The sequence below is a fragment of the Mesoplodon mirus genome (assembly GCF_964341445.2).
Source record: "Mesoplodon mirus genome assembly, chromosome: 2".
Taxonomy (NCBI): domain Eukaryota; kingdom Metazoa; phylum Chordata; class Mammalia; order Artiodactyla; family Ziphiidae; genus Mesoplodon; species Mesoplodon mirus.
The window spans coordinates 59,766,240-59,792,376 of NC_138977.1; the positions used below are offsets into that span (position 1 = coordinate 59,766,240).

Consider the following 26,137-nt stretch of genomic DNA (forward strand, 5'->3'; position numbering starts at 1 on the left):
CTCACACACACACCCCCTCTAATCCTCTGCTCTTGCACCCCACCCCGCACTGGCCCTGCTGGCAGTATCTCTCTCCTCTTTCAAGTCCTGGTCTCAGAGAGAAGGGGCTCTGTGGGGCAGCACTATTAGAGCCCCCCACTCTCAGCCCCTGCAGACTGGACGATGGTTAAACCCACTTCCAGGAGTCTGGGAAAGTGGGAAATGTCAGTACCACCCCCATTGGTGAGGCTGGAATCCATCCCTTTCCTGTAGGGCGGCACTCGTGCGCTCTTGCTGTGGCCGAAGGGGCTCAGGAGGATGCAGTGCTGGGCTCCTCGCCAGTGGCAAGTGCTCAGAGCTGTATCTTGTGTGCAGAGCCACAAGATGAACGCGGTGGCCTTCCTTGACAGTCATCTTTACTCAAGTGTTTGGGGCCTCTACCACCATTTTTAATGGAAACTAATGCAAACACATTATGGAAAAGATTGCGAAATTTATATGAGCTTTCAAAGATAACAGGAGAGATTTCAAAGGTATTTCATTCTTGAGACAAATGCTTCAGGCTGTTCCCCAACTCAGTGCAGGTTCCCTCTCCACTCCGGTGGGAAAGTTTGAGCAATGTAAAACTAATGCATTTTCCCTCTCTGTGTGATAGTTATTTTTATGAAGATTCATTGAGACTCTAAGACCCAAAGGAATACCTCCCTGATGGAGGAGGGATTCAGACTGATGATGGCAGACCAGATCCTCGGAATGTCTGAGCCAGAAGGGTTGTTAAAGAACAAGTCAAGTCCCTTACTAACAGACAGAAAAGGTCCAGAAAGGACCTCTGTGACATGTCCAAGGTTACAGAGCCCCATCTCAAGGCTGTCAAGCCTACCTGCTTTGGAAACAGTTCCAGCAACCACCTAACATGCCCCGCCCCCCACCCCTCCCCCTGCCAAGATCTAGAGCTGCAGCTCAGGGGACTCATGCCCTCTGCAGGGGCAGTGACAGTCTTCTGTCCATCTGTCCATCCTTCCACAGGTGGTTCCAGAGCCAGCCAGACCCCAGAAAAGGTGCACACAGGTTGTCTACATCCAGCTTTTTGCACCACCTGCTTTTTGTTCCCTGCCCTTGGCAATGGCCTGGTCAGATTCTCTCTACCCAGATGTTTGTGAAGTTGTGATAACCTTATTATTTTATATTAGTCACTAATTACAGTTTGTATCAGTCAGGGTCCTGGCAGGAAACAGAAGGCACACTCAGAAAGGGCTCAGCTGAAGAAAGTTTAATAGAGGGACTGTTTACAGAGGGCTGGTGAAGCACCCATAGACTAAAAACTGCAGGAAGCCATTATCACCCACGGGTGCAGAAGGACAAGAAGAGGGCGTGAGGTGACTGGAGCCCAGTGAGGGCCAGAGGCGTGAAAGAGGGGCCACCCAGCAGGAGAAACACAGCCTCCAGCAGAACTGCAGTGAGGAAAGGAGGGAGTGAGGGAGAAATGCCCCCACCACCTCTCCTCCTGTCTTCTGCCGGGACCTCCCATTGGCCAAACCATCTGGAAGCCAGATGGCAAGGGAGCCCAGGTGAGGCAGTCCACAGAGGATATCCTCCCAGGTGGAGAAGCAGAGAAGAGAGGAGGGCAGCTGAGGGACACAGAATACCAGCACATGGCTAATTTCTTTCTTCCATTTATCTCCTCTGCTTGTGAAGTGCCACATCAACCATTTCTCAATGGTTCTTGAGTGCTGCTTGCTGAGTTTCGATTGGCTAAATATTACCTGTGGTCTGATTGGATGAAGCATCAGCCAAAAATGGCCAATCACAGGAGAATATGGAGTGAGATTGTCCTTGCAGTGGAGTCATGCACTATGAGCTTTATTTTTCACAGCTCAACAAATTCTGCACGTGTAGTAGCCCCAAACCCAATGTCCTTCCTCTCAAAAATGCTGAAAATAGGCATTGCTTCCATTTACATGAACAGTGGGTGAAGCTTAAATGGGTGGGCTGAGTACATCACATTCTTGCTTTTTGTGATCTGGAAGGAGGTCCAGGGTCAGTAAGGCCCTGGCCCAGTCAAAGCCATAGACTGGAGAATGAAATTGGGCCATTTGTAGAGACGTGGATGGATCTAGAAACTGTCATACAGAGTGAAGTAAGTCAGAAAGAGAAAAACAAATATCATATATTAACGCATATATATGGAACCTAGAAAAATGGTACAGATGAACCGGTTTGCAGGACAGAAATAGAGACACAGATGTAGAGAACAAATGTATGGATACCAAGGGGGGAAAGTCGCAGAAGGAGGGTGGTGTGATGAATTGGGAGATTGGGATTGACATATATATACTAATATGTATAAAATGGATAACTAATAAGAACCTGCTGTATAAAAAATAAATAAAAGGCTTCCCTGGTGGCGCAGTGGTTGAGAGTCCGCCTGCCGATGCAGGGGACACGGGTTCGTGCCACAGTCTGGGAGGATCCCGCATGCCGCAGAGCGGCTGGGCCCGTGAGCCGTGGCCGCTGGGCCTGCGCGTCCGGAGCCTGTGCTCCACAACGGGAGAGGCCACAACAGTGAGAGGCCTGCATACTGCAAAATAATAATAATAATAATAATAATAATAATAATAATAAATAAATAAATTTTTTTTAAAAAGCTATGGGCTGGAGGCAGTTACTGGAGTTCATCTCATATGCCAATTATAATCATTAGATCGGTGTGCTAGCAAGGATCCTGAGGTTGCATCTGGCCTCAGCAGTGCTGTGATTGATTAGTGATGTCATGGACAATAAGAGTGGTGGTGCAAGTGCCATCTTGGACCTAAGCAGTAACCTAGCTTGGCTTTTGACAGAGCCTCTGTGATTTCCTCTCTCAGCCTGTGACTTCCCTCGCTCTCATCCTTCTCCCTTTCCCTCACCATGTTGGATCACACTGAGTAAGTGAAGCCTAGGAATACATCCAGCTGGCTCCACCTCAAACCCTCTAGCCAGGTGACCAAGGAACCTGATCACGCTCTTCTCCATAGGCCACCACCCACGTGTACGTGACCATCGTGGACGAGAACGATAACGCACCCATGTTCCAGCAGCCCCACTATGAGATCTTACTGGATGAGGGCCCGGACACAGTCAATGCCAGCCTCGTCACCATCCAGGCACTAGACCCGGATGAGGGGCCCAACGGCACAGTTACCTATGCCATCATTGCAGGCAACATCATCGACACCTTTCACATCAACAGGCACACGGTCAGTGGCTGGTGGCGGGGTCCAGGAAGAGGGTCAGCTGGCCAAAGGGATTGGAGGGGAGCTCAGTGACGCCATGGGGGTGGGAGCGGAGCAAAGCTGGAGTCCGGGAAGAAACTGGGGGGGCAGCCAGTGTGGGAGGATGAAAAGGTTGGGTGGGGCCTGGTTTAGAGGACAACAGGGGCTCCCTGTCATGGCCAGGATGTCAGGGCCTGCCTCCCTCCTGGGGAGGTCAGAGGGTGCCCCAGACCCACCACCTATTGATCCACCCTCGTCCCCTCTACTTATCCTGCAGGGCGTCATCCGTGCTGCCAAGGAGCTGGACTACGAGATCAGCCGTGGCCGCTACACCCTGATCGTCACCGCCACGGACCAGTGTCCCATCTTGTCCCATCGCCTCACCTCTACCACTACGGTGGGTGGGTGGGTAGATGGGAGAGAGCCCCAACTTGGGGGTGGGGTAGGACAGGTCACAGAAAGGTCCTGTGGGGAAGCGGGGTTTCCAGGAGAAACGCCTAAATCCATGAGCCCTGTCCTGATCTCAGCAGCTCACCCAAGCTTGCAGTGTGACTTTGAGGAGGTTACTGAACCTCTCTGTGTGGCTGCAGCTATCACATAGATGATGACGCCTGCCTTCCCCCCTTCATGGGAAGGGCACAAACTCCAGTCAAACCAACGGGGGTTCATGTCCCTGATCTTCTACTTCCTAACTATGTGACTCTGGGCAAGTCACTTAACCTCCCTGAGCTTCACTTTCCTCCTCTGTAAAGGGGGGATAATAAAAAACTGTTTCAGGGTGTGGGAGGAGCAAATGAAACCAGAAAAAAGATGACCATAGTACAGCAATAAAGAGAAGTTCATAGCATTATTCTTAATAATATTATTATGCCCATAGAGAGACTTTTCTTTTTTTTTTTTACATCTTTATTGGAGTATAATTGCTTTACAATGCTGTGTTAGTTTCTGCTTTATAACAAAGTGAATCAGTTATACATACACATATGTTCCCATATCTCTTCTCTCTTGCATCTCCCTCCCTCCCACCCTCCCTATCCCACCCCTCTAGGTGGTCACAAAGCACCGAGTTGATCTCCCTGTGCTATGTGGCTGCTTCCCACTAGCTACCATAGAGAGACTTTGACAATAACAATAACTTATCCACATGAATAGCTTAAAAAGCCCTCCCACATCCATTAACCAGTATGATTCTTCCATCATCCCATGAGGCAGGATTATCAGATCCAGTTTACAGATGAGCAGGGCTGGCTGGGGTGCAGTGCTGACTAAGCTCACCCATCATCTCAGGTGCTTGTGAACGTGAATGACATCAACGACAATGTGCCCACCTTCCCCAGAGACTACGAGGGACCATTTGATGTCACCGAGGGCCAACCAGGACCCAGAGTGTGGACCTTCCTGGCTCATGACCGGGACTCGGGCCCCAATGGGCAGGTGGAGTACAGCATCGTGGATGGAGACCCTCTGGGTGAGTGGGGCCTGAGCTGGGTGATGGGGGTGGCATGACCCAGTGGGCTTCTCCCCGACCCCACTCAGGAGCAGGATGAAAAAGGAGGTGTCAAGGCAATTAGCCCCACCATTGTGCGATGGGGCCTCAGTTTCCCCATCCATAAGATGATGAAAATAATCTTCTCCCAGGAATATGGTGAGGACACTCTGAAATCTGGGAGCAGAGGCTGGTAGCCTTGGAAGGTCGCAGACTCCTTTGAGAATCTGATAGAAAACACCCCTGTGTCATACCCAGAGAAAAGAGGAAAGACGAGCATCCTTGCCCCAGACCTTCAGGACCCCCCAAATGCACACATGCAGGGAGCACCCAGATTTCTCTGCACATCTCATCATCCCTTAATAGCCTTCACAACTACCCCGACTGTTCTCCTCAGTTGAAGAGCAGGGCTTGCCTGGCCAGAGCAATTTCTCAGGATAGTTTTTACTCACTTTTGTAGAGTAGGAATCCCAAACTCAAGGCCTACTGGGGCCATGCAGGGAGCACACATGGGAGAAAAGGTCTGGGCAAGAGGATAGGGAGTAGTGGGGGCTACAGCAGCCACAGCTCCGCTCTTGCCGATTGTGGTCAGGTTGAAATGCAGGCCCCAGGGTTGGGGCGGGGGAGCCCTTCCCATTTTTAAAAGAAATGCTGGAAATCCAGATCTCTGTGAAACATCCTGATTTTTAATTGAGCCCTCAATAAGTATGTATTGAGCATATTTGCTGACCACATTCCAGATGCTGAGGATACAGAATATTAAGAAACAGATACAAATCCCTTCCCTTATAGAACATATGTTCCAGTTGGAAGATACAGTTGGCCAGTTGGCCAGCTGAACATAACTGGTTAAGCAGACGACTTAGTCTATTGGGAGGTGCTAAGTGCTACGGAGAAATATAAAGCCAGGAGATGGGGAATGCCAGGGTGAAGGCTGCAGTTTTAGAAAGAGTGCTCAAGGAAGACCTATGCAAGGAGATGACATTTGAGCAAAGACCTGAAGGAGGTGAGGAATGGGTCATGTGGACATCCAGGGAAGAGCATGAGCATGACAGAGGGAGCAGCAAGTGCAAAGGCCCTGAGGTTGGAGTGTGCCTGGCTTGTTCACAGAGGAGCAAAGCGGCCCAGTGGCTGGCATGAAGCCAGGCAAGGGGAAGAGTAAGAGGAGATGAGATCAGAGAGGTAATAGAGACAGATGTTGGGCCTTGTAGGCCATTATGAGGACTTGGCTTTTTCTCCGAGTAACATGGGAACCGTAGGAGGGCTTTGAACGCAGGAGGGATGTGATTTGACTTAAATTTCAACAGGAGCACTCCATTTCCTGAGCTCAGACCAGACCATAGAGGTTAGGGAATGCCTGATAGGAGCCTGTTGCAGTCACTGGGGCTAGAGATGGTGTAGCTGGGACCAGGGAAGCGGCACTGGAGATCGTGAGTTCTGGTATATCTCATAGACGGCCAACAGGATGTGCTGACTGATTGGATGTGAGATGTAACCTAAAGTCAAGGATGACACCAAGGTTTTGGCCTGAGCAACTGTGCCGTTAGCAGATGGGAAGACTGCAGCGGGAGCAGGGAAGGTGGGGCGGTGGGGAGGAGGGTGAGGTTAGGTTTGAGATGTCAGATAGGCCTTGGATATACAAGCCAGGAGTTCAGGAGAGAGGTCTGCAGTGGAGAGAGGTATTTGGGAGTAGTCACCCCAGAGATATTTAAAGGCGTGCGATGAGAGGAGCGCACTGACACAGCAGGCAGAGGAGAGGTTATAGAACCTGGGATGAATTTTCAATTAAGAGGCTAAAAACACAAACCCACTTCTGTAGGGCCAGACTTGGAGGCCCTGCTGTCCAGAGCTTGCGGTGGGTCACTGTGTTCTGACATGTCACCCTCTCATGTCCCAAAAGTCCTTTCCCTGGCCAAGCACTGTGCCTTCCTGCTCTGCAACCAGGAGAGCATGGGCCTTTCTCCTGTGCTCTTGTCACACACACACACAGCGGTTGTATCATTTCATGGGAGTCCTGCTCCTGTTCGGGAGGATGCCAAAGTCTGCTTGACAGGTGGGGGCTGAGTGGGCAGCTGAGCCCCTCCCAGGAAGGGACCCTCTCTGCACCCGCCTCCAGGGTGCAGGGCTCACACTCATGCCCAGCAGACTGCAGACTGCTCCCTGCCACGGGCCTTTGCTGTCCTGAGCAGAACCTGCCAGGTTAAGTGCACACAGGATCGGGGCCAGCCTAGGAACTTGAGGCCTCATAGGGGCAGGCAGAGAGTCAGGCCCCTGGGGCAGTGAGAGGGGCCAGGAGTTTCTCCAGGCTGACCTGGCCTGGGGCTCCCTCCCCCTGGAAAGGAAGAGTAGACACTCACAGCCCAAAGATAACTTGGGAATCACCGAGCACTGGCCCCACTCCAGAGGAGATAAGCGGAGGCTGGGCGGGGTGAGGTGGATGACCTAGTGCTGTGCTGGAGCGGCTCGCACAGGTCACAACATCCACTCCCCACCTCTCTCCTCACCTCCGGGTTCCCTGACACGGGAACCCGGTTGGTAATTTGAAAAACTGACAAACACTATAAATCAGGGCTGTTTTCCTGGAAAGCCAGTTTAGCAACACCACGGGTGAAAGGATGTACTCCAAGCCACCCGGCTTCAAGGTCACCTTCCCACTACTGCAGCCTGAACCTGGAAGGGGCTCCTGCTGGTGGGAAGACATCAGGGCTGCCTGGGCTCTTATAAGCCCCACTAAGCTGCGAGGAGGCACGTGGTCAAAGAACAGTTGGGAAGACTTCCCTGGTGGCGCAGTGGTTAGGAATCCGCCTGCCAATGCAGGGGACATGGGTTCGAGCCCCAGTCCAGGATGATCCCACATGCCACAGAGCAACTAAGCCCGTGCGCCACAACTACTGAGCCTGTGCTCTAGAGCTCACGTGCCACAACTACTGAAGCCCGCGTGCCTAGAGCCCGTGCTGCACAACAAGAGAGGCCACTGCAATGAGAAGCCCGCGCACCACAACGAAGAGTAGCCCCCTCTCAACACAACTAGAGAAAGCCCAAGCACAGCAGTGAAGACCCAACGCGGCCAAAAAAAAAAAAAAAAAGAACGGCTGGGAAACAGGCCATGTCACTTGCGCCTCTTCCCCTCTATCCCGGCGTTCTCAGAACCTCCAGCGTCCCTTTCTGGTCAGGTCCACTCATTGGGCCCCTTTCTTACATCCTCATCTTCCGTGTAAGCCCCCAGCTCCTTCACAGGGCTGCCTGGGCTCCCTTTCAGGATGTCCCTAATGATACAAAGAGCTGCCATGGGTCCAGCATACACAAGGTGAACTGAGCCTTGTCCAGTACCAGCACAACCCTGCTGTGGTACCTCTTTATTAGCCCATTTTTCAGATGAGAGCATCAAGGCGAGATTTTTTTGGGGGGGGTTACGCGGGCCTCTCACTGTTGTGGTCTCTCCCGTTGCGGAGCACAGGCTCTGGACGCGCAGGCTCAGCGGCCATGGCTCACGGGCCCAGCCGCTCCGCGGCATGTGGGATTCTCCCGGACCGGGGCACGAACCCATGTCCCCTGCATCGGCAGGTGGACTCTCAACCACTGCACCACCAGGGAAGCCCAAGGCGAGATTTAATCACATGCCCAAGGGCACATAGGAGCGAAGTCAGCATTGCAGACCGGGATATGACTGATGGGAAGCCTCTGCTTTTAACCCTCTATCTCCAGAAGGAGTGGAGTGCTGGGGGGTTCAGGCCCCGGGGCAAGCTGCTGAGGAGGGCATTTTGCTGTTTTGGGGCCTTTGACCTGCCTACCTCCCCCACTGAGCTGACCTTGTGGGGGTCTAGCCTGGGCCCAGCCCCCAGCACCTCAGGCCTGCTCAGGCAGGCTGCCTTCGGAACCTCTTCCCTTCCATCAACGGGGTGGTTCGCTTCGGAGAGAAGGCAGCTGGCCATCTGCTTGCACATGGCCGGGGCTGAGACAGGGCTGGGAAACCCCTAGAAAGGGAATCCCCCATTCTTTGGAGACCTTGGATTATCAGCCTCAGGAAATCCTGCTTCAAGTGGCTTCCGCCCCTCTAAGCAGGGTGTAGCCCATAGGACTGCTGGGAGCGGAAGGGCTGGTGGGAAATCCCAGTTGCAGTTGGGCCGCGGAGGGGCTGTTTTGGTAAATCAGAGCTGTAGGAACTGGGGGCAGGGAGTTGTGAGGTAGGTAGAAGCAGGCAGAGAAAATTGTTGGGGAGCTTGGGCCTCTGTTCTTGCTGCACCCTTGCGTGCTGTGTGTCTCTGAGCGAGTCACTGCCCCACTCTAAGCCTTTTCCCCCAGATGCCAAAAGGGAAAGTGAAGGAAGTAACTTTCTCACCGTTCCCAGTTCCTGGGGGAGTGCAGAGAGATGATCCCCTCTTCCTCACACTCTCCCCTCCTCCCTCGTTCATCTTGCCTCACTTTCCTCAGCCCCCTGAGCACTCCTGTCCAGCTGGGACCCCACTCGCTCCCCTGTCATCCTGCCCCACGGCTCTTCTCCTCCACCCCTACCTGTTCTTACCCCTCCCACCCTGGTCAGCTCTGAGTGGTAAGTCCCATGGATGTAGTAAGCTGAGATGCAGAGCCCTAGGTTCGAGTCTGGGTTCTACTGTTTATTTGCTATGGGGGCTCTAACAAGTCATCACCCTTCTCTCCCATTTCATTTTCCAAAGGACACGGGATAGTCTCTGAGGTCTCTTCCAGTTCAGAGCCTGAGAATCTGAGGTCCTTGCTCTAGACATCCTCAGACATCTGGCCCCTCAGCTAGGTCAAGACAAGGGTTGAAGCCAAAGGGCCAGCTGAGGTCCTCAGCAGCCTCAAAGAAAGGAAATCAGGGCCAACTAGGGGCCAAGGGATGGCCATAGGCCTGGGAGAACCCTGGCTGTGCTCCACGTGGCTGCATACCAGGGCTGAATGGAAGACAGTTGGGGGCTTCCCTGTCCTCAATCCCTCCCGCTCCATCCTGCCCCGGTGCCTCACCACTAGCAAGGAGTCCCTTTGGGGTTAGCTTTGCCCTTCCCCAATATTCTTTTTTACAAGATGTGGTATCTGGAAAGGATCGCACCTGACAAAGCTTCCGACACCTTCGTTAATTGATTTCAGATCAATAGTGGTGACAAAGAGAGTGCTTGTGTAGAAAGGGAGCCTTCACTTTTTCAACATAACCGTCTTACCCAAGGGGGGTCCCTGGCCTGGCATCTCAGGCCTATCAGGGCATGAGTGGGCCCCTGCCCGCTTGTACCCCTAGGAGTTATCTGTTCTCCTGCCTCCTGCACTTCCCAGCCCTTGGCAGGTCCCACGAGGGTCTGAAGCGGGGGATGCTGGAGGGCCCACGCCCCAGCTGCCTCTGACCCTGGTGAGTAAGGCTCACTAGAGGAAACAGGGAAAGGCCTGGGCTCTCCACCACTCTTGGCTATTCTCAGCTAACCCTGGCTTCTCCTGGGTGACACCCAGGGGAGTTTGTGATCTCTCCCGTGGAAGGCGTGCTGCGGGTCCGGAAGGATGTGGAGCTGGACCGGGAGACCACTGCCTTCTACAACCTGACCATCTGTGCTCGAGACAGGGGGGTGCCCCCGCTCAGCTCCACGGTGAGTCTGGGGGCCCCATTCCACTGGCTTCACCTCCCTGCTCCCTGAACTCTCCATAGAGACTCCTATAAACGCTGCCACCTTCATGCCCATACAGCCTCAGGCTGCTCTGGAGTCAGTCCAGGCCCTCAGGGCCCCTACCAGACCTGCAAGTGCCTCGTGAGGCTCACCCATGGAGGCTGGACCTGGCACCTGGCAGCCACAGCCACACAGAGCTCCCTGGGGAGGCTGTGCTGTCAGCCAGGCCTCTGCACCTGTCACTCTGCCATTTCCATCCCGCCTCTGCCTCTATTTTTCCTCCTTCCCTCTTATCCTCGTTTACATCCTCTTGCCTTTTTTGTTGTCATTTTCTTGGGCTTCCTCTTTTTCCCCCACGACGAGCTGCACCTTTCCTTCCTCCATTACCACCACTTTGCTGTCCCGCTCCACCTGCCTCCTTGCCTCTTCCTCGGCCGCCATGTCCACCATCCCGTTCTCTGCCTCCACTCTCTCCTCCATCTCCCCCGCGCCCCCTTTTCTCCTGGTCCTTCTCCTTCATTTCCCCCTCTTCCCTGACGCGCCCCAGATGCTGGTGGGGATCCGGGTGCTGGACATCAACGACAACGACCCCGTGCTGCTGAACCTACCCATGAACGTCACCATCAGTGAGAACATCCCCGTCTCCAGCTTCGTCACCCATATCCTGGCCAGCGACGCTGACAGCGGGTGCAACGCCCTCCTCACCTTCAACATCACTGCAGGCAACCGAGAGCGGGCCTTCTCCATCAACGCCACGGTAGGGCTGGGTCTGACCCCAGAGAAGCCCCCAGGATTTTTCCTAAAAAAAAATGACCCTGCCCTAGGGGCTTTTCTACTCTGCTGTCTGGGCTTCTGTTGGTTCCACTTCCTCCTCAAGTCTCTATCCTCCACTGGGATGTGGGGTCTCTGTGGGAAGCATGGAATCTTGGATTCCTAGGTGAGCCACTTATGGGGTCCCTGTCACCCCAAGGCTTGTCATGTGCAGGGATGGGACCAGAGCTTCAGTACCACTTGGTTTGTACCAAGATGCACCAAGAAGTCCTCCCCTGACCTCTTGGAGCGTTACCGGCTGCTGTCACCGTGGGGCCCTCAGAGGGACCATCCCTTTCAGGCAGCAAGACCTGGCATTGGTGGGTCACTCTTGCTCTGGCAAGGCCCTGCTGATCCATTTTGGTCCTTCTAGACCATATCTTTGGTGATTTAGGGAGATCATTTACGGCCATTCCTACAGGCAGAGCAGTTGGGCCTCCGTGGGCCAGAGCCCAAAGTAGGGGACAGGTCATTGCTCAGCTCACCAGCCTCTACATCCCAGACAGGGATCGTCACTGTGAACCGGCCCCTGGACCGCGAGCGGATCCCGGAATACAAGCTGACCATTTCCGTGAAGGACAACCCAGAGAATCCACGCATAGCCAGGAGGGTAAGGCTGGAGGGCATACTGGGGAGCAGGGCCGGTGCTGGATGTACCCAGGCGGCATGGCCCGGGGTTTAGCTGCACAGGTTTTGGAGTAAGCAAGTGGTGGGTTCAAATCCCATTTCTGCCTGTCAGTGGGTGTGTGGCTTTGGCAAGTCATTGTCTCTCAGCCTCCACTTTCTCTTCTGCCAAATGGAGACACACCTACCCCAGAATCGTGGAGAGGACTTGAAGGAGCCAATGTCTGTCAAGTCCTCGGCACAGTGCCTGGCATATGGCAAACGCTCAGTAAATACCAGCTATCATCTTTTCTCCCCAAACCACCGATACTTGGGCACACACGACAGCGGTGTCAGGGGTGGCAGTGGGGGGACACATGTACACAAGTACGTACTCTGGGGTTCTGAAAGGGCTGCGTTTTCCAGGTGGCTTTTCCCTCCAAAGCCAAAAGTTTGGCTCTCTTTACTAAGAGGAAGTGGGTATTGCAAAGCAAACAGTCCATTTGGGGGTAGGAATCAGCCCTCTTCCCAGCCCATGAGATGAGCCTAGGTCTGGCTCATCTCAGCTCTGCTTCTGACTAGTTGTATGGCTCAGCCCTTTCTGGGCCTCAGTTTCTGCATCTGTACAGGCCGAGGAGACTTCGGGCTGGAGGTGCAGGCCGCTGGCGTCTCTCATCCTGTGCTCCTCGCCTTCCTTCCTTCTCTCATGTCCTCCCTCCTTCTTTTCTCTCCCTCTGTCACTCCCCCTCCTCTGCCTGTCCTTTAGGAGGGCCTGGGTCATCCTGGAAAGCAGCAGCATTGGGTGGTGGGAATCCAGAAGCTTGGAGGCTGGTCACCACTCTGCTGCTAACTTACCACGTGGCTGTGAATAGTCACCCCCCTCTCTGGGTCTTGGGTCCCCCACCTCTGCAATGGAGAAGCATCTGGGGCACTGGGAGGTTCTAAGAGATAGGATAACTGTGGTTTTTGAAAGGTATGAAGTGCAGCACTGGGTGGACGTTTGGATGAACTCTGACCAGGGCACCAGGCCAGCCAGGAGGGTCTGGAAACTAAGACTCATCTTCCTGGCTACAGTCCTTCCTTACCATGAGATGGAGCACGATTGAGTACCACTCACCTCCCTTCTCCTGTGAACTTCACAATATCTCTGCAAGGGACTTAAGATCCCCATTTGTCAGATTGGAAAACTGGGGCCCAGAGAGAGGGAAAGATTTGCCCAAGACCGCCCTGTGAACTGCTAACACAGCAGAGGCTTGAACCACAGGTCCTGGACCCGTGGCAGAGGCTTTTCTATCATCTACCTCTCTGCCTTGACCCCCGCCCTCCTTCCAAGTCCTCCTCCCACTGGAGCGCTTTGCTAGACCATGGCCCACAACCTGTCCCCACCCCTGTCGTGCCTCCCACAGGATTTTGACTTGCTGCTGGTCTTCCTTGCGGATGAGAACGACAACCACCCCCTCTTTACTGAGAGCACCTACCAGGCGGAGGTGATGGAGAATTCTCCTGCTGGTAGGTGCTGGGCCCACCTGGGGACTCCTGCTGCTGTCAGGCACCCCCTGGGCCCCAGATGCCTGAGGACCTCCCTTGTGCCTGGTGGGGCCCCAGCTGAGGCCTGGCTGAACACAGACCTGGCAAGTGCAAAAGGGTGTGGAGGGGAGAAAGGGGCACAGCTCCGAAGGGCTGGTGGGCCAGGGCTGCCATGCCTCTTAGGGGCCGCCAAAGAGGCCACGGGTCTGGTTGGATGTGGTCATTGGTCTCCAAGGCTGTCTGAGAACAGCCCCACTGCCCCTCCTCAAGGGGCATTAAGGTGTAAGGACTACCCAGGAGGGGAATAAGCCTACTCCTCCCTGTTCCCTCCACTCCAGGAGCATAGGGCACCCTAGAGGCTTCTGAAAGCTCAGGGAGCATCTGTAATCACAGGTGGGGGGCCGGGACCCCTCACAGGTCAGTGTGGCCCTTTCCCCACATGCATGCACTGACCAGCCTCACCTCCCTTCAAAGGGACAGAATCTCCTCTTCACTGTCTCCCCAGGGGAGTCCCCTCACTCCTCCTCCAGCCTCCCCCGTAGCTTGGATTCTAAGTCAGAAAAGGATGAGCTGAGATACTCCTTGTCTCTGGCTGGGTGTCTCCCCTGAAGGAATTTGAATCTTAAAACGGCCTGTGTATATGCTCACATGTGTGCCAATGCACATCCATGTAAGGCATATGTGTGGGCTTACACATGTGCACAGACACACACACAGGCACATGGGTGCCTGCACAGTGCACTCCGTGTGCAAATATGCCCACCTGCAGAGGCAGACAGGTGCACAACCTGGGGACTCCCAGGCCTGCAAGTGCTACAGTGTGAGTGCTCGTGGCCGTGTGAACACGGAGTCCTGCACACACATATGGGTTCCTAGCCATGTATAGTCGGACAGCTGTTAGAGCATTGTGGACACACATGCATGGACAGACTGGGTTGGGGGTGCATACCTAGACAGGGCCCCCACATAGGGAGGGGAGGTCAGGGAGTCCCCAGACCCTCCCTCGGAGTGGCCAGCCTCAAAGGCTGCTGGGAAGGCAGGCGTGCTCCGGGCGGGCCGGAGGGGCTTGCTCACCACTGTTGTGTTTTCTCCCCAGCAGGGCTTTGAGGCCGCCCCCCAGGCATCTGCGTCAGTCTGCCAAGGCTGCCGCAGCCCGGCCCAGGGTCTCCCGCCCCGTCCACTTCACCTCCCTCCCTCCCTCTCATCCATCGTCAGCCATGGCTCACCGGGACTGGCTGGGGAGGGGGAGGGGCGGGCGGGGGGCCATGTTGGCCCTGCAGTGACCCCTCTCCCCCGGCCCAGGGACCCCGCTGACGGTGCTCAATGGGCCCATCCTGGCCCTGGATGCAGACCTGGATGTCTACGCCGTGGTGACCTACCAGCTGCTGGGTGCCCAGAGCGGGCTCTTTGATATTGACAATAGCACCGGTGAGGCCTCTGCACCACCCCAGCTCTCCCACCCTGGCTCCGGGTCCTCCTGCTAGGGTGACCCCACTGCTAGATCTAAGGTCTCCTTTCTCATTGCTGGATCCAGGCTCTCCACAGAGACCCCCTTCCTCACAGTCCCCATCTTACAGCTGGATTAGGCCACCCGGGGGCCGGGTGGGAGGAACCAGGAAGACACTTGGGGTCAACAGAAGGGACCTGCTGGTGCATAAGCTCTCAGGCTCGGCAGAGAGCCCCCCCAAACCCACTCCCCCATCTCCCCTTCCCCAGCCCGGAGGATGGGGCTCCTAGTCTGCCAGAGGAAGCCAATGGTCTGTCCTCAAACCAGACCCAAAGCTCCCCAGAGACCGTTACATCAGTCTGGCCCTGGCCGATTGAGTGACAGGTGACAAGGAGGGATATACCAGCACCTCTCTCACCAGAGCTGGCCATTCCTCCAGCCTGGGGCATTCATCCCAGGCGGGACTCGGGAGAATTGCTGAGGGCACCTGGGGAAGAGACAGTCACGGAACACAGGCACCTACGGGACCTCCCTAAACAATGGTTGTTGAGCCTTTGGGGAAGAAAGTCATTGGGTTGCCTTCTCTGCTGCCCTTTCACATCTGTCCCCGTCAAGCCTTATCTTTCTCTGTCCCCTCCCTGTTGGTTCTCACCCGGTCTCCCACTGCATCTCTTTTCCTTTGTATCTCCCCGGCTGGTGGCGCTGGGTGCCAGGCGTGGTGACAGTGAGGTCAGGTGCCACCATTGACCGGGAGGCCTTCTCACCCGCCGTCCTGGAGCTACTGCTGCTGGCTGAGGACATTGGGCTGCTCAACGACACAGCCGACCTGCTCGTCACCATCCTGGATGACAATGACAACTGGCCCACCTTTAGCCCTGCCGCCCTCACTGTCCACCTGCTGGAGAACTGCCCACCAGGTACACAGGGGCAGGCCCCAGGCCCCAGCCCCCAGGCGGGAGCTGGCTGGTGGTCTGTGGGGATTGGAGGCAGAAGTCACGTCCAGCGGGGAGAAGGATGGGCAGCAGGGTGTGTGGAGAGGGAGTCAGGAGACCCAAGTGCCCCTCACCTCCCTTCTCGGACCCACACTGTCTTGTCTGCAAAATGAGATTATTAAGGTATGTTCCGTCCGTGTTCCTGGATGGAAAAACTGACTGTTTTAAAATCAAAATAGGATTAACATGATTCCCATCAAAATCAAACATGATTGGGGACATAAATTTGATTCTAATCGTCATCTGGAAGAAAAAGGACATTTTGAAAAATAAGTATAATAAAGCCAGATTTGTCTTACCAGATATTTATAACAAACATATTACCAAACTACAGTATTTAAAACCACGTGATATGAACACAAGACTCTGGGACAAAGTAGCCCAGCAACAGATACCGGTAAATTATAAGGAATGTAATATGTGATAAAGGAAACAATGAAACCAATAGTGAAAACTATTTCGTGTGCAAAACGTCTCTTCTTATTTAGTCTAGATTCTCACCCCATATCAGACACCAAAAAGAAACCCAAAGACATCCTAAAGGAACTGTAAAAGAGTATAAAACATTAAAAAATAAAAGAAGACACTTCGGGTGAATATTTATCTGATTTTGGAATAAGAAGGTTCTAAGCATATAAGAAACAGAAGAACGTCAAAAAGGAAAAATACTAAATTTTGGTGCATATGAATTTTAAACTTCTTTACATCATATAATTATAACCAGTATTGAAAGGCAAACAACAAACTGAAAAAAAAGGTATTTGTCACAAGTTATCATAATTATACAATTTATATAAATTGATAAAAATGGGCAAAGGACAACACTTTGCATGAGAGAAGATGCAACTAATCATTAAATTATTAAAAATTGTTCAGTCTCACAAATAATCAAAGAATGCAAAATAAAATAGGATACCATTTTCCTACAAAATTGCAAACATGCAAAAGGCATAAAAGATAGATGCTTATTTACAAATCAAAATAGACTCACAGACTTTGAAATCAAATTTATGGTTACCAAAGGGCAAAGGGGGGGTGGGGAGGGATAAATTAGGAGTTTGGGATTAACAGATGCACACCACTATGTAAAATAGACAAACAACAAGGACCTGTATTCATTATCCTGTAATAACCTATAATGTAAAAGAATCTGAAAAAGAATATATATACGTATACATATCTCGAAATATATATCTGAATCACTTCGCTGTACACCTGAAACTAACACAACATTGTAAATCAACTATACTTCAATTAAAATAAATAAATTTAAAAATAAAGTAGGCTTTATATATAACAATAAAAACAAAGATAGATGCTGGCAAGGCTATGGTGGGAAGAGGCCCTTGTGAACCACCAAGAAAAGTAGCTCGGTGTGGTGTTTTTAGAAGAAGCCACTGTGTTCAGCTGCTCCCCATTCCCACCCCCACAGGATTCTCAGTCCTTCAGGTCACAGCCACAGATGAGGACAGTGGCCTCAATGCGGAGCTCATCTACCGAATAGAAGCTGGGGCTCAGGACCGCTTCATCATCCACCCAGTCACTGGTGTCATACGTGTCGGCAATGCCACCATTGACAGGGAGGAGCAGGAATCCTATAGGCTGACAGTGGTGGCCACCGACCGGGGCACCATCCCTCTCTCGGGCACAGCCATCATCACTATCCTTATCGATGACATCAATGACTCCCGCCCTGAGTTCCTCAACCCCATCCAGACGGTGAGCGTGCTGGAGTCAGCTGAGCCAGGCACGGTCATTGCCAACGTCACTGCCATCGACCGTGACCTCAACCCTAAGCTGGAGTACCACATCATCGGCATCGTGGCCAAGGATGACACTGACCGCCTGGTGCCCGACCAGGAGGACGCCTTTGCCGTGAATATCAACACAGGTACAAGGGCCTGCTCCCCTCCAGCCTTCCTCCTGACTCCCTGCCCCAGTCTCCTGGCTCTCTGCTTTCTCCCTTACCCTCCTTCTCTCTGTTCTCTCGCTCTGTTCCTCCCTTTCCCTCAGCTGCTCCTTCCTCCTCTCGTTTCCCCACTATTGACAGCACATCCTTACCTCTCTTTGCCACCTCTCTCCTGGCTCTTCCCCTCTCTCCCTTCTCTTCTTCCTTCTCCCTTGACCAGCTCCCTCTCTGTCTGATTCTCTTACTCTACTAGTATTATATGAGAGTGCCCATGTCACCACACTCTTGACAGCATTAGATATTACACAGTTTTCGTGTTTGTAATTTCATAGGTAAATGGCACCTTGTTTTAATATGCATTTCTTTAATAACCGGGTGGTTGAACACTTTCTTCATATATATCTGGGCCATTTAAATTGTCTCTAAGTTTCATATATATGTATATAATACAGAAAAATATATATGATATATATACACACACACATATTTCTATATTACATATGTGTGTGTGTATACCCTTAATGATTTTCTTACACTACCACAAAACAAAGGGAACTGTGGCTTATCTTTCATGATTTACGCAGCTTATTATAATTTTGATGGTTTTACCATTTTTCCAAAAGTTCAGTGTTTTTGCTCCTTTGGGGAGTTAAGTAGGGGACATGGGACAAACTTACAGGTGTCCTTCTTGGAAGGCCCAGAGGAGTGACAGAAAAACTAACATGGCTATGAAAAAAGGCTAAAGATCATTGTTATTCAGAGAAATGCATAGTAAAACATCAGTGAGATATTGGTTTTCCGTATGTGATTAGCAGACATTAGGATGTGGACAGTATTGAGTATTGGTGACAATGTGGGGACATCCTATGCTGCTGTAGGAATTTCGACTAACTTTACATCTAGACGGCAATCCAACACAAAGTACACTCATACCCCATGACCCAGCAATTCTGTTCCTGGGTATATGTCCCAAGGAAATTCTCAGGTCGATAATGGGAACATCTGAGGATGTTCACTGCAGTGTTATTGGTGACAGGAGCTTGGAGGCAACCAAGGCATCCATCCCTGGGATGTTGGAGAGTGAAATGTGGTGGGTGCACATCATGGGATACCAGGAAGCTGTTAGAAGCAACAGATGAGACGCACACAGAGAAACATGGGTAGACCTTAAAAACAAGTGCTTACTGGGGCTTCCCTGGTGGCGCAGTGGTTGAGAGTCCACCCACCGATGCGGGGTACACGTTTCGTGCCCTGGTCCGGGAGGATCCCACATGCCGCGGAGCAGCTGGGCCCTTGAGCCATGGCCGCTGAGCCTGTGCTCCGCAACGGGAGAGGACACAACAGTGAGAGGCCCGTGTACCGCAAAAACAAAAACAAAAAAAACAAAAAAAACCACAAGTACTTACTGAAAAAAATAAGAAATAGAATGGGTTATATATACCAGAATCCCATTGCATAAATGTAAAATACATACACAAAAACAATACATGATTTTCAGGAACAGCTTCAAATAAAAAATACACTTTAATACATTGCCCAAGGGGAGAGGAGTATGATAATAAAAGGGAATAGATACATACATAAAACAAGAACAGTGCCCGTGACCATAGTGTGCAGTGAACCGGAGAGTATGATTAACTCAGTATGCCTCTGAGGAAAAAGGAAGACAGGAAAACCATGAGCCACTAGGAGGAATTAGGTAGCTTAGTCATGTGTCAGGTTAGCAAAACTCCTGCTGCAGTGGTTTCTCAGGACCATGGAGAGCTGCTCCATGACCCAGCCCAACTTTATGCTGTACTGTTGCCCATTTTTTTCTGTCCTCCCTCCCTCTGACTGACTCTGTTCTCTTCTATTTTCCTTTCCAGTGTCTTCTCTGCCCCTCTTCCTCACGCTCTCCCCCTCCCTTGCTCACCTCTCTCTCCTTTCTTCCTGCCAGAGCCTCAGCCCTCTGAGTGCACCTCTCCAACTGGGTTCCCACTTGCTCCGCTGGCTTCCTGCCCCTCTGCCTCTTCCCGTCCACCCCACCCCTCCCGAACCTCCAGCCCTGGTCAACTCTGAGCCCTTCCATCCCCCATGTCCTACTCTGCTCCGTCCCCTCTGCACCCTGAACTAACTGATGTTGACCCTCTTCTCTCTTCCTCCTGGCTGGCAGGCCCACAGGTTTGAGCTCTGATTCTCTGTCGCCTCCCACCTCATCTCTTCTCTGCTTCACCCCATCGCCTTCCTCCATACCCACCACACCCCTACCACCCTTCCCACCCTGTGGGGCCTGCGCCAAGGCCGTGGCTCAGCCTTTGCAGACTGAATGCAGCCACCCTCTCCCCATCCTCGCTCCCCAGCCTCGGGGACGGGGAGCGAGAGTAGGAAGAGGAGGAGGAGGAGGAGGAGGCGGCGGCCCAGGGTAAGTGACTGCCCCCTGGCTGGGGCCCCGAGGAGGACAGGAGCTCAGCAGAGGGATCTGCCAAGGGGGACGGGAATCCCAGACACCCCAATGCCTGAGAGGGAGCTGGGAAAAGAGAGAGAGAGGAGGTTTCACCCTAGGATGAGGCCAATGGGAGGAAGAGCCACCAGGCCCTCAAACTGGCAGGAAGAAGAGAGGTCCCAACAGAACCAGGCTGAGATGGGCAAAACTGCATCTGTCCAGTTCAAACCCAAGCCTCTGGAGGACAGGCAGGGGCTTGGGGAGGCGTTGGATAGGAGAGAAGGAAACAGCTCCTTACTAGTACTGCCGTAGGGCGGTGCTCCTTTCACGGTGCCCCAGGCAACCCAGCCCTACGTAATCAAGACGAAGGGGTGGGCCTTACTGTCTAGGCTGTGCCACCACTGTCCCCTCCAGGGAACTCCCTCAGGGTTTTTTAGCTGCCTTGACCTTCCTTTATGCTTGATCTCCCTAGAATACAAGCATTTTTTAAATCTTGATAAAATACATATAAAATTTACCATCATAACCATTTTTAACCGTAAGTTCAATGGTTGTGGAATAAAAGCATCTTTTTTGTGTGTGGCCACGCCACATGGTTTGCGCATAGGACCCAGGCCCTCAGCAGTGAAAGCGTGGAGTCCTAACCACTGGACAGCCAGGGAATTCCAACAAGCGTTTTTTAAACAAGCAATTACATAGCACTTTTTCTAAGTGCCAAGCACTGTTCTAAGCCCTTTACAAATGTAAATTCAGTTAATTGTTATAATCCTCCAAATAGCCCTCTGTGGTAGGTACTGTAATTATCCTCATCTTACAAATGAGGAAACAGAGGTGTAGAGAGGTTAAATAATTTCCTGGCTAGTAAGCGGTGAGTGAGCGGCAGAGTGACGTGCCCCCAGCTTGTAGATGGCTGTGGTGTCATCCCAGCCAAAGATGAGACTGGCAAGTCCTGGGTCCTTTGGGGATCATTGCCCTTGGTGGGGATTGGCCAGGAGCACCCCTGGGAGGCCCAGATTTTAGGGGGCTCCCCTCAGGCTGAACCTGACCTGGTTTGGTCTACAGGGTCTGTAATGGTGAAATCCCCCCTGAACCGGGAACTGGTTGCCACCTATGAGGTCACTCTCTCAGTGATTGACAAAGCCAGCGACCTACCAGAGCGCTCCGTCAGTGTGCCAAATGGTAAGGCTCCCCACAGGCATCTCCCACATGATCCCATAGAGAGACAGGCCCAGAACCGGCACAGGCCTGGCCCCAGGGAGGGAGCAGCGGGACCCAGCTACAGGCTGCCAGTCGTCAGGCCAGCAGGAGGGGTGGGGGAGGTGGCAGCTACAGTGAGGCTGAGGGTGGCCCTGGGTCCCAGCTGTCAGGCAGAGCTCAGCAGTGGGGGATCCAGAAGCCCAGAATTGTGTGTGATCTTGAACTCCAAAGGCTCAGAGTAGGGAGAAGGCTTGGTAGAGGCTGGAAGGGGACTGAGAAAAGGATGGGTTGACAGAGACTTGGGTTGACAGAGACTTAAGTTGGAATCCCATTGTCAGAACTGGGAAGCATGGGTGTGGTTGGATGTGAGATAGGAACTTCAGGTCTGATAAGAAGCCACCTGGTCAGGCCAGAGGAAGCAAAGAGCAAGGAAAGGTGAATTGAGGCCACAGACACCACACTGGGGGACGCAGGCACCACAGCAGAGAAGAGAGGGGCACGCATGCTGCCTCCTGCAGCTGGGCACAGGCCACCCTGCCTGCAGCCTGAGCCCGGATGGGCTGCTAGAGGCACTGGATTTTGTGTGGGCCAAGCAGGGAGTGGGGAGGAGGGTGTAGGGATGGGGTGGCCTCACGTGGACTCTGCCATGAGGCAAGGACAGCTGCTGGGGTGGGGAGATAGGCCTGGCAGATACTGGCTGCTTATCTATACAGCCCAGAGGCCCAAGTTTTCAGGAAGGAAGGGCAGACCTGGTCTTCTGTGGGTTGGCCAAGAAGTTCTTTCAGGCTTTTCCATGGCATCTTACAGAAAAACCCGAACGAACTTTTTGGCCAACCCAATACTTGTCCCAGGCTCAGAGAGGCAAAGAACCCAGGCTGGTTATATAGAGGGAACAACTCAGAGGGGAAGCAAAAGGCTGAATCATGGAAAGGGTCTTAAAGATCATCTTAGTCCCGTCTCACGGGACAGGTTAGGAAACTGAGTCACAGTGAAGGCCAGGGGTTCCACCAGGGTTACCCAGCCAGTTGGCAGAACCCGAGCCCCTTTTCCAATGGAAGAGTGAGTGGCCACACCAGAGGCGAGGGTCACAGGCCATGCCACCACCTGAGGCTTGGGGCAAGCTTTAGGGAGCCCCAGGAGGACTGTGAGATGCTGCCATCCTCTCTGGGTTTGGCTGAGACTTAGGAAGGCCTGGCCCAGCCACACTGGGGCCCATTCATGCCACTCTCACCCCCTGCCTCCACCACAGCCAAGCTGACGGTCAACATCCTGGACGTCAATGATAACACGCCCCAATTCAAGCCCTTTGGGATCACCTACTACACGGAGAGGATCCTGGAGGGGGCCACCCCAGGTACCACGCTCATCGCTGTGGCAGCCGTGGACCCCGACAAGGGCCTCAATGGGCTGATCACCTACACCCTGCTGGACCTGATACCCCCGGGCTATGTCCAGCTGGAAGACTCCTCAGCAGGTAGGTGGGAAATCAGCCAGAGGAGGGTTGGGGAACATGTGTCTGTGCCCGCTTAGCCTCCGAGAGGGACCATGGCTCGCTTCTCACCCTCCAGTTGGGGCCCCTCAGTGGGCTAGGCCAGATCCAGTATGGCTAACATTCTAGTCACTCCCAGATGCCCAAACTACAGGCAAGGACAGAGTGCCTAGCTCTAGGTTGGGATGGAAGCCCCTTTCGGTGTCTGCTGGAAACCTGGAATACTCCATCACCCTCTCTACCATCCAACCTCCACAGTTAGTATCACTTAGGGAGCAAGAAGGCCAAGAGGGAATTGTCCCAGAGGAGGTCCTCAGCATGTTAGTGTACATTCCTTTGACTTGAGAATAGCTTTCTCGCCCCTCCAGTGAGGAGAACAGCTGGATGCCAGTTATTCTCAGCCCTCTGGCCTGGGCAGTGCTGCCTGGCTACCCTCCTCCTTCAAGGGACCACACTCATCCCTCAGAGCCCCAGATCCCTCTCATCATACTTTAGAGAGCTTCCACAAGTGAGGGATGGCCAAAATGGCAGTGGGTGTCTCTGTGTCTTAGGGAAGGTCATCGCCAATCGGACAGTGGACTATGAGGAAGTGCACTGGCTCAACTTTACCGTGAGGGCCTCAGACAATGGGTCCCCACCCCGGGCAGCTGAGATTCCTGTCTACCTGGAGATTGTGGACATCAATGACAACAACCCCATCTTTGACCAACTCTCCTACCAGGTGGGTGCCCAGGCCAACAAATTGGGTCTGGGACCTGCATCCATTCCTTGGCACCTTTGGGCATCTCCCACTCCCACCCTGCCAGCCTTTAAGTCCCGTGGGAATGACTACCCATGAGTAGCTTGATGCTCCGGGTTTTCTGCATCAGTGAGTTTCTCGGGCAAGGGCTGAGACTCTAGGACTGACCATGGCTCATGCTTTCTCCCTGCTCACTGGGCTCCAGGGAGCCGTCTTTGAGGATGTTCCTGTGGGCACAGTCATCCTGACAGTCACTGCTACTGATGCCGACTCAGGCAACTTCGCCCTCATTGAGTACAGCCTTGTGGACGGCGAGGGCAAGTTTGCTATCAGCCCCACCACAGTGAGTGGGCAACGGAGGGGCCTGGGTTTGGGGAGTGGGAAGTGGGAAGGGCCCCGAGTCACAGGCTGAGAAGCCACCAAAAGTATTACAGTCATCCCCCTGTTTCTGGGTCCTGCCACCTGGACATCTATAGCCTCAGAGGTCTTTCAGCCAAGTTGGCAAGCCCTGTTTTCAGAGTCCCAGACATCCTGTAGACTGCGGCCTATCTGTCCCAGGAGACATGGGAGGAAGTGGTCAAAGTCTTTTGGAACTAGTCCCTTGTGGGACAAAAACTGAGATATGTCTCCACCAGACTGGAAGACTTGATTCAAGTCCATGCGACTGGTTTTTGAAACTGTCAAAAATAGGAAGCTCTGCAGAAATTGGGCACAGTATTTGAGCACCTACTGTGTACATGGCCCTATCCTCAGTGCTGGGAGAGGGAAGAAGCACCCATGGACATAGCCCCCATGCTCCCATGGGTCTCAGACTTGTGGGAATGCAGAAGCTCAAGAGAAAAGTTGGGTGATGATTTTAAATGTCGGCAAATTGGTTCAAAGTTGCTCTTGCAGTACAGCGAGAGAGGCCTGTGGCCTGAGGGTGGCTGGCCAGGCAGGGCCTTCCCCAGCTGTGGGGCTGGAGCTGGACTTTCCCTCCCACCGCCTGCCCACATCCCCCTGCACTCTGCCCTTTCAGCAGGGTTTCTCTCCTTCCTCTTGGTGTGAACAATAAAACACACTCCTGGCCTGGCACTATGAACAGTGAATACTTATGGAGTACTACTTTGTACCTGGCCAGGTAGTGAGCTCCAGCCTGGGCCATTCGTCCCATCTCCAGGTGACCTGGGGTAGTAAGGACAAGAAGAGCCACTAGAATGAGAGCTGCACGGGGCGCAGGGGCTGTCGTCTCTTCAGTGCTGTATCTCCAGAGCCCAGAACAGTGACTGCACGTAGCAGATGCTCAATAAATACCTGTTGAATTGACGAAGGACCTGACTCCTCCCTCCCCCTACTAGGGTGACATCTATGTTCTGTCCTCTCTGGACCGGGAGAAGAAGGCCCACTATATCCTGACTGCCTTGGCCAAAGACAACCCTGGGGATGTAGCCAGCAACCGTCGAGAAAATTCGGTGCAGGTGAGGGACCCTTGCGTGGAGCAGAGACGCTAAGGACTGCCATTGTGGAGGCAACAGGCAAAGCCTTTAGAGAATGGCTGCTGCAGGGCAGGAGAAGAGCCACCCTGGCCCCTCAAGAGGTGTGGTGGCAGGAAGGAGAGGCAACAGCTTAGCTGGGGGTTCACGATGGCTGTGGCTTAGGGAGACGGGGACCCTGTAGGAGAAACTTCTTGTGTCAAACCCCTGCTAAGGCAGCTCAACATACCTGGGTGTAACCCAAATAAAGGCTGGGGCTCCACATGGCCCAGTGTCTCCATGCTGTCCCGTTGAAAGAAACACAGTCCAGCAACCAAACATAATTATAAAGCATTTATCTTTATGTCTCTTAAAGAACATTAATGAGGGATCGAATTCACAACCCCATTTCCATTCCAGGTCTACTGTCCACGCAGTTGCTCTGGGGGGGCCAGCATCCCACCTTTAGGCTCTGTCCCCATTTCCATCCAGAGTCCCACACCTCAAGACTCTGCTTTCTCTTTCTTTCTCCCTCTTCTTTCTGCCCTTTCCAGTCCTGTCCTTCTGTATTCAGTTCTTCCAATTCTCAGCAATAACCTAACCGTCCAAAGAAAAGTCTCCTGAAGGGTGGGGAGGTGAGAAGCTGGGTGGGCAAAGAAGAATTCTCTTTGGCAGGTAGGCAACAGGGCTGGGAGCACTCGCACATACCTGCATTCTGTCCTGTCACATAGGCGTGTGCTGTATTGGGAAGAGCACAGCATTTGTAGTCAGAAGACTAAGGTTCCACTAGCTGAGTTCACTGCATTTGTCATGTAACCTCTCTGAGCCTCGGTTGTCAAAGCTGCAGGGAGTGGAGGGCAGGGGCAGTGATGTTGATGCCTCCCTCCCAGGCTGGTAGTGAGTCCAGGAGATGGGAGGTGGGAAAGTGCTTTGTGCACTGAAAGGGGTTCTTAAAAGCATGGCTGTGAAGGGCTCTGTTATGGATGCAGTCAGGCAGGGCCACAGCAGCCAGGGAAAGAGGGCCTCCTGGTGTATCCATAGGACCTGCCCTGGGCTCTGGGGTCAGCAGACAGAGCCAAGTCCCAGGCCAGATACAAATCCCAGTCAAGAGGGACCTCTGGGAGTGGAGGAATCACAGTCGAGCATTAAGGTCCAGAAATTAGAGTCCGGGCCAGTGTGGGAAGGACCAGAGGACAGAGTAGGAGCTAGGTGGGGAGGGGTCCCTGCTT

General features: G+C 53.1%; 1 protein-coding gene across 3 annotated transcripts in view; it reads left to right on the forward strand.

Moving 5' to 3' along the window:
* Positions 1–26,137, forward strand: part of LOC309797909 (cadherin-23) — a 72,387-nt gene that overhangs the window by 34,716 nt on the left and 11,534 nt on the right. For all 3 annotated transcript variants that reach the window (XM_082610990.1, XM_082610991.1, XM_082610992.1), the window contains 15 exons: positions 2,994–3,215; positions 3,508–3,627; positions 4,518–4,698; positions 10,171–10,304; positions 10,870–11,079; positions 11,635–11,742; positions 13,142–13,244; positions 14,565–14,690; positions 15,423–15,626; positions 17,134–17,592; positions 21,095–21,211; positions 22,479–22,703; positions 23,270–23,439; positions 23,663–23,800; positions 24,795–24,914. In XM_082610990.1, coding sequence (XP_082467116.1) covers positions 2,994–3,215; positions 3,508–3,627; positions 4,518–4,698; positions 10,171–10,304; positions 10,870–11,079; positions 11,635–11,742; positions 13,142–13,244; positions 14,565–14,690; positions 15,423–15,626; positions 17,134–17,592; positions 21,095–21,211; positions 22,479–22,703; positions 23,270–23,439; positions 23,663–23,800; positions 24,795–24,914 — 2,637 coding nt within the window. The remainder of the gene's footprint in view (positions 1–2,993; positions 3,216–3,507; positions 3,628–4,517; positions 4,699–10,170; positions 10,305–10,869; positions 11,080–11,634; positions 11,743–13,141; positions 13,245–14,564; positions 14,691–15,422; positions 15,627–17,133; positions 17,593–21,094; positions 21,212–22,478; positions 22,704–23,269; positions 23,440–23,662; positions 23,801–24,794; positions 24,915–26,137) is intronic.